Below are 7,737 nucleotides of genomic sequence, written 5' to 3' on the forward strand. Positions count from 1 at the left end.
GTCGCTCGTGCACTACGTTTTCAAGCATCCTAATCGACTTTTGGGGAGAATGTGTTCTTACTGCTGCCTATTTGATTAATCGAACCCCTTCTCGTGTTCTTTACTTCAAGACACCTTATGATCTTCTTTATGGTTCAGCTCCATCTATTCACTCTCTCAGGGTCTTTGGATGTCTCTGTTACGCAAAAAACCTCAACCCTTGTGATAAATTTGACAGTCGCAGTCGTCGTTGCATATTTCTCGGCTATCCATTTGGAAAGAAGGCATGTCATCTATTTGATCTCGACACAGGTCATTACTTTCAGTCTCGAGACGTACATTTTATTGAAGATACTTTCCCGTTGGCAGATAATGATGAGCTTCTGAAACTGCACTCACTATATTCTGATAAGGTCACTGAATCAGTTACTAGAAATTTGTCTGACGATCATTTTGAAGCTGAATACAATAATCCACATGTCTCTGGTGGTTCTTCTTCCGCTGTTATTCTCTCGCCTGATGACACTGCACCTCCACAGACTAGTTCCAGTATTCCGTCAGTCTTCCTGGATGATGTACAGCACACAGCACATATTGCTGAGAATGATGCACAGCCGTTTTCTCAGACAGCACCTGCTGTAAATGATACATGTTCTGCTGATAAGGATATTGATTCAGCACTTTCTCATGCTTCTTCTTCTGCTGTACCTGCGTCTGGTACAGAATTTGTTACTCGTTCTCCCACAGAAAATGCAGATAGTCGAGATCATCATAATATAGTTGCAGACGAGGAACTTGGCCGGGGTAAACGTACAAAATTTGAGAACGTCAGGCATAAGGATTTTGTTCACTGGCAGGGTGTTTTAAAACAGTCTAACACGACCTTGGTTTCCCCTGCAGCTTCACCTATACCAGTCAAGTCCTCAGGTACTCCCTATCCTATAACTCATTTTGTGAATTGTGATGCATTTTCTACTGCACATCGTTTTTTTGTTGCAGCTATTTCAAATGATGTTGAACCCAAATCATTTAAAGAGGCAATGGCTGATCCACGATGGCGTCAGGCAATGCAGGCTGAAATTGCTGCACTAATCTCCAATGGTACATGGACAATTGAAGATTTGCCTGCCAACAAGTCTGCAATTGGTTGCATGTGGGTTTTTCGCATTAAGCGAAAATCTGATGGCTCAGTTGAGCGCTACAAAGCCAGATTAGTTGTTTTTGGAAATCATCAACAGGAAGGAATTAATTTCACTGAAACTTTCGCTCCCACAGTAAAAATGGTTACTGTACGAACTCTTCTTGCGGTTGCTGCAATAAACAACTGGGAGTTAGTTCAGATGGATGTACACAATGCGTTTCTTCATGGTGATTTAAATGAAGAAGTCTATATGCGACTTCCTCATGGTTTCAGTAATGGATTATCTGGAAATTCTGTAGACTTCGTAAGTCTTTGTATGGTTTACGCCAGGCTCCCCGGTGTTGGTATGCTAAGCTAGCAACTGCTTTGCGTACATATGGTTTTTCTACCAGTGCTTCTGATCACTCGTTATTTCTTTATCGTCATGGAAATATTATCATGTATATTCTTGTGTATGTGGATGATCTTGTTATTGCTGGTAACAACACAACTGCTATTTGCGAATTTCAGGAATATCTAGGCAGGTGTTTTCATATGAAGAATTTGGGGAAATTAAAATATTTTCTTGGCATTGAGGTAGCTAGAAGTTCCAAAGGAATTTTCCTTTGTCAGCGCAAATATGCTCTAGATATCTTGACAGAAACAGGCCTTCTCGGTTCAAAACCAGCTAATATTCCCATGGAAGAAAATCATCGGCTGGCTCTTGCATCAGACTCACCTATGCCTGATCCTGCTCGTTATAGAAGGTTGGTGGGGAGACTGATTTATCTCAATCTTACACGGCCGGATCTGTGTTACTCTGTTCATATTCTTTCCCAGTTTCTGCAACATCCAACTCAATCATATTGGGATGCTGCACTTCGAGTTGTGCGCTATTTGAAATCTAGCCCGGGGCAAGGTATTTTACTTCGTGCTGATTCCAAGTTAGTTCTTGACGCTTATTGTGATGCAGATTGGTCTAGTTGTCCACTTAGTCGACGTTCACTCACGGCTCACTTTATCTTTCTCGGGGGTTCTCCTATATCTTGGAAAACGAAGAAACAAACCACAGTTTCTCGTTCCTCAGCCGAAGAAGAATATCGTGCTTTGGCTTCCACAACTTGTGAAATTATATGGTTAAAAGGATTATTATGGAATTTTGGTATAGGACATACAAAACCAGTTTCGATTCATTGTGATAGTCAAGCTGCGTTACATATTGCTAGTAATCCTGTCTTTCATGAACGAACGAAGCATATCGAGATTGACTGTCACTTTGTGCGTGACGAAATACTTCGAGGTACTATCCGTCCATCTTATATTCATATTACCTCTCAACTAGCTGATATTCTGACTAAAGCCTTGGGTCGTCAGCAGTTTCAAAATCTTCTTCTCAAGATGGGCATTTCGACTCTTCATGCTCCAACTTGAGGGGGGTATTGGGTATATTCTTGTATATTTGTATATATTCACTTACTTGTTTTGAGAAGATATTCACCTCTTTTAGAATATTTTTGTAACCCTAACTCCTTTATATAGGAGTCATTGTTATCAATGAAATCACACAATTGAATTATTCTTCTCGTCTTGTTTTGAGTTATCTTGTCTTGTCTTAGGTTATAGAAACCTTCATCTTCACTAATACTATATCTATACGCGTTGGTTCATTTATCATGATATTGTCTGGCATATATATCCAGACCTTAAAGAAATACAGGTAAGGTAGTTATCAAAATGTTTGGAAAATTTAACACCGAAAGAATTTTGAATCGATTATTATGTGAATTGTTGACCTGGCTTTGTACCGAAATAATTAAGAACCCGAATCTTTAATACAAAGGTTATTTGAGAGTCGATCAAATGACCTGGAACTCCAACTATAATTTCTTGGATACGTTGAATACACCCACCGGGGTGTTCGTTGCCCCTCGTCATTACAAGGCAGCAGAATAGGGCCATAGGCATCCAATAACAACTGACTTGTCAGTTGTCACATTAAATCGTGTAAAGCCAACCTAACTAGTAGCTGTTATTAGGTCCATTAGCAAATTTAATGAGTAAAATGAAGTATTCAGGTGTTATTTCATGAATCTTACTGCCTGGTAAACAAAAAGTTGCCACCAGGGATAAGACACATCAAGGTACTCCATGAAAGACAGGTTAGTGAACTGTGTTTCAATCGAGCCCGAGAACATCGAGTTGGAGAGATCAAGATGAATGAGTTTTTGAGGTTTGAAATCTTTGGTGGTATTTGTGATCCCTGAAAATTGTTAAATCCAAGATCAATATACTCGAGATGAATAATGTTGAATAGATAAGTAGAAAATGGACCTCTCAGTGATGTATCTGGTTCACTCAACCCGAAACTATGTTTGTTGAGGAAGATCTCATAGTCCCTGTTCCGGAGGTCTATCCAGATTACGTGTAAAGAGTCGTTCGAACATTTGATTCCATGCCAGTTGCAGCAATTTCCTTCCTTCCATGAAGACAGACGATTCGATGGGTCTTGGAGAGGGTTTGAAAGTTCGGAGAGCGGTTCTCTCAATGTCGAGACAGCCTTGAGAAAGAACTACATGTTGAACAACTACCAATGCAAAGTACAAGAACAAAAAATAAAAAGCTAACTCCATACTCTTGTTACCGAAACCGTTCACGACTAACTTTAACTACTAACCGCACTCTGAAAGGCTTACACAAGTATTAGATCTATATGTTGTTTGAATATGTGTTGAGAATTGTTAAGATTATATGTCATACTTCCTCCGTCCTAGTTTACTTGCCTAAATTGGTTTTTGCACAAAGATTAAGGAAAGCAGAGAGAGGAAATTTTTTTCCAAAATTACCCCAAGCTAGTATTTAAGATACATAATTTTTACAGTAAATGGGTCATTTGACAAAATATTTTTAAAACATGGTTCTAATGGACGAGTAAAAATTAGTATGGGTGAAATGGACACAATTTTTTTTTAGCAAGAATGAAACTGGATTCATCATGTCTTAAAATTTAAAAAGAGTGAGGACGAAACTGGATGCATCCTGATGTAAATTAAAAATAAGAAAAAGTATCTGAAAATGAGTAGAATGAAACTGTTTACATGCTGACTATTTTTACATTCTCGTCCATTTTAACAGTATCAAATTTTACATGTCTTTATTTTGTGTAGTCTTTACATATGTAGTTTTATGGTCTTTCCTTGGAGAATTCAAAAAAAAAAAAGAGAAATCTTAACTCAAGAGAATAAAGGATATAGAGGACTATTTAAGATTGTGTATAGGAAATAGAATTACACAATTCTCAATACCATGACCTGATTCCAACATAGGGGTAGATTAGGATAATGGGGAAATGTGAAACCTAGCAACTAAATTAGGACCAAATTTTTTTCCAAATAGGCAACTAAACTAGGACGGATGGAGTATATATAAATACAAAGTTATAGACCCGGTATGAGTGTTTCACTGAGTATATTTTTAGTCACATCTTTTTGATCTTTTTTCTTTGTTGCGTAGGTTCATTTATCACTGTCTAGCATCTATCTAGACCATAGCGAAGTAACTTCAGGTAGCGATATTTGTTCCACCTCTTTTCCTCTCTCTAACCAGGCGACCTAGCTTTCTTCTCCGGCGAACTCTAACTGCTCAGATCTGATCCTCTTGGAGTAGATCTGAACAGTACGCTCTTTTCTTTTCAGTTTCTAGTTCATTAGTTCTTAGATTTAGTCAGGGTTTAATCACAGACGGACCTACAGCTGGGCTAACCCGGGCTTTAGCCCAGGTAGTCGTCACAGCCCAACAACCTAAAAGTTGAAATGCTATACTGGGCCAAGACTATTAGCCAGGCTGAGAAAAAATTAAAACTTCTTGGGTCCGTCCCTGGGTTTAATGCTTTTTAGGTTTAGTTTTGAGGTTTATCCTCCCTTGCCGGCAGCAAGTTGCCTGCGTCTTCATGACGTTTCTTTTTATGCTCTTCGAGCTTCTTCTATCGACTTTAATGGTCGTTCTCTGTTAGGGTTTTCAGTTTTTAGGTACCGTCGGCGACCGAAAATTACGTTGGAATCTTCATCACTCCGGTCAAGACTTAAAGCAAATCACTCATACTTGGGAGCATCTCTTTATATAGAAGAAGATTATCAAAAAAAGTGGTGGACTATTGATCCGAAAACCATTTCTCCTCCGATTCAATCGGTTCTCTACTCATACATGTTTCTGGTCTTATTTAGGTATTCTTTCTCTTTTCTTGTTAGAATGCTTGATGTTGTACTAGTTTTATATGGTATTTCAATTTGGTTCTTAAAATTTGATGTACTTGAACTCTTTGTAACCTTGACTTTGAATCATCAATGATGAAGAAGAAGAGTTTTATAAAAAAAAAAGTAGCCATATTTTGGATCATTAGTTGACTTGAGTCTATGTTTCTGAATTATTAGGTGACTTGTGGCTTAAATTCTGCTGCGACTTACTTACGTTGGCGTACTTGAACCATTTCCAACTTAAATTATCTGTCTCTAATGTGACTAACGTTTATAATAACTTGTACCTATTGGGCAATATTTGAAAGGTTGCCAACTCTCTTTGTCCCAATGAAAAAAAGAAAGAAGAAGAGTCAATATATGTATTCAGGTCCCAATTATTTCTGTGGGTGATAATAGATATTCAAAGAACCCAAAATGTATAAGTTTGATACGGATTTTTTGATTTTTTTCATCCAAAATTTGTGTTTAACCGATACTTGCAATCAGTCTATTAATGAGGGAGTCTCTGTTCCAAGCTAAAACTTCTAATGTTGGCGTCTAGTTTAAAAGTCCGAAATCAGTTTGTGGGGAGCTTGTTTGTCTCACAGGCCCAAGCTACTAGCTCAATTGAGTTGGCACATTTTTGCCAAGTAAATAACCATGTTCTAAATCGGACCTACTTAATCTTGTGCAAGATATTCCTTTTTGCACAAAGTATCCGCGTGATACAAAGTTCCAAACAATTGTGTCCAATCGTGTTCCAGATCATGACGCAACCCTGCTGTGTCCAATCATGTCGCATCCGGTACGTTTGCGTACCCAGCCGATTATTCTGATTAATTGTTGGTTATTCTCGACAAGGAAATTACTCTATGATGCGTAATCCGATCCATTTACCATTTACCAATATATAACTTTATTCTTATACACCATGTTAACAGGATTCTTAGAACTTTTCAACAATCAACACATAAAGCTTCAAGGTTAGATGGCAGAATTATTTTCTTTCTCCTAGCAACTTGCTAGATGGGTTTTATGTTTAATGATGATCAGGGAAAAAAAAATTTACTCACGCGCTGCTCAAACATTTTTTATTTAGTAACATATACCTAACCCATCTCCAGGTTCCTCACGAAAGGCAGAATAGGATGGGAATATATTGGCATCCAATGGCACATGACTTGTGAGTAACTGTTGATTAAATCACGTGTTATTTCTCGAATATTCAATCGCAACTGGTAAAATAATTTGCCTCGTCAGGTGAATATTATTGTAGTCACGGAATTCCTACGCGTTTCGTGTTTCCACATCTCCCATCCATATCAACACGCATACTCCCCTTTCCCATTATTGCTAAAGGGCTTACCAACACCGCTCGGGGTGTACAAAAATTCAAATAAGACAAAACAGCCATAAGCATGAGATTGGTACACCCTTTGCAAATTGGTAACACCCCTGTAGCAATAAGCAACTTTCCTCCTGTTTTGTCATTATATTTTGTTTGTTGCTTTTCAGTTTGCAGTTTTTTCAGGCAGACTAATTTCCAACCGGAATTGTCAACGACTCAGGCTATAATGGCTATTATACATATACACAGTAGTTAATCAGGAATTCAAACTAAATCCCCTTGATTATGATCAAAATTTATAACAAAATCTCTGTACTACATCTACATATACCATAGAGTACAGAATAAGCTCTCCCTCCCTGCAGTCTCTAGAGAAACACCCACACCAGAACAACTCTTGAAATACAAGAGAAAAAAAACAAAAAAAAAAACAAACAAGAAAATACCAAACCTTAGTGGTTTTGATGATGCTGATGTGGGTTTTGAATGGCTTCTCTACTTTCTGTTTCCACTCTTACATCACTTTCTTCTTCTTTAGTTTTTTCATCTAATGAGTTCATCATCTCATCTTCATTTTTGGAATTTTCAGAAGTTGTATTTGGTTTAGGATAATCAATAGGTGTAGCTAAATAAGTAGGTTTAACATCACCAGCCATAATCACAACAATTTTCTCTTCATAAACGACATGTACTTTAATGTTTTCTTGATCAGTTGATTTATCATCACCATCACCATTTTCTAAATCATTTCTTGATCTTTCACTATCATTGTCCAAAAACGCAGACAATTTCCAATAAGAACAAGCAAGAATTAACAAAGCAAAAGCTATTAAGCCTAACATAGCTGCTAATCCTCCAAATAAGTAAGGTATTGGTGAATGCCATGGTGAATGGATTGGTGCTGCTGCTATTGATGGAGATAAAGATTGCGCTGATGATGATGTTGATAAAGATCTGTGAATAATGGTGACACCAATTCTCATTTTGCTTGTATTTTGAATACACAAGATTGTATTATGAGAGAAGAAGAGGGTTTGAGTGGAATGAAGAAATGGGAG

The 7,737-nt window shown here is 37.7% G+C and overlaps 1 protein-coding gene across 1 annotated transcript; it reads right to left on the bottom strand.

Moving 5' to 3' along the window:
• Positions 1-6,871: 6,871 nt before the first annotated feature.
• Positions 6,872-7,737, bottom strand: LOC113282618 (protein GLUTAMINE DUMPER 2-like). The gene has a single exon (XM_026531661.1). The coding sequence runs from the start codon at positions 7,660-7,662 to the stop codon at positions 7,132-7,134; it is 531 nt and encodes a 176-aa protein (XP_026387446.1). The 5' UTR covers positions 7,663-7,737; the 3' UTR covers positions 6,872-7,131.

Source organism: Papaver somniferum, chromosome 5 (genome assembly GCF_003573695.1).
Source record: "Papaver somniferum cultivar HN1 chromosome 5, ASM357369v1, whole genome shotgun sequence".
In the NCBI taxonomy this organism is placed as follows: domain Eukaryota; kingdom Viridiplantae; phylum Streptophyta; class Magnoliopsida; order Ranunculales; family Papaveraceae; genus Papaver; species Papaver somniferum.

Excerpts from the sequence above, each read along its gene's own strand:
- LOC113282618 (XM_026531661.1), bottom strand. The coding sequence starts at position 7,662 with ATGAGAATTGGTGTCACCATTATTCACAGATCTTTATCAACATCATCA.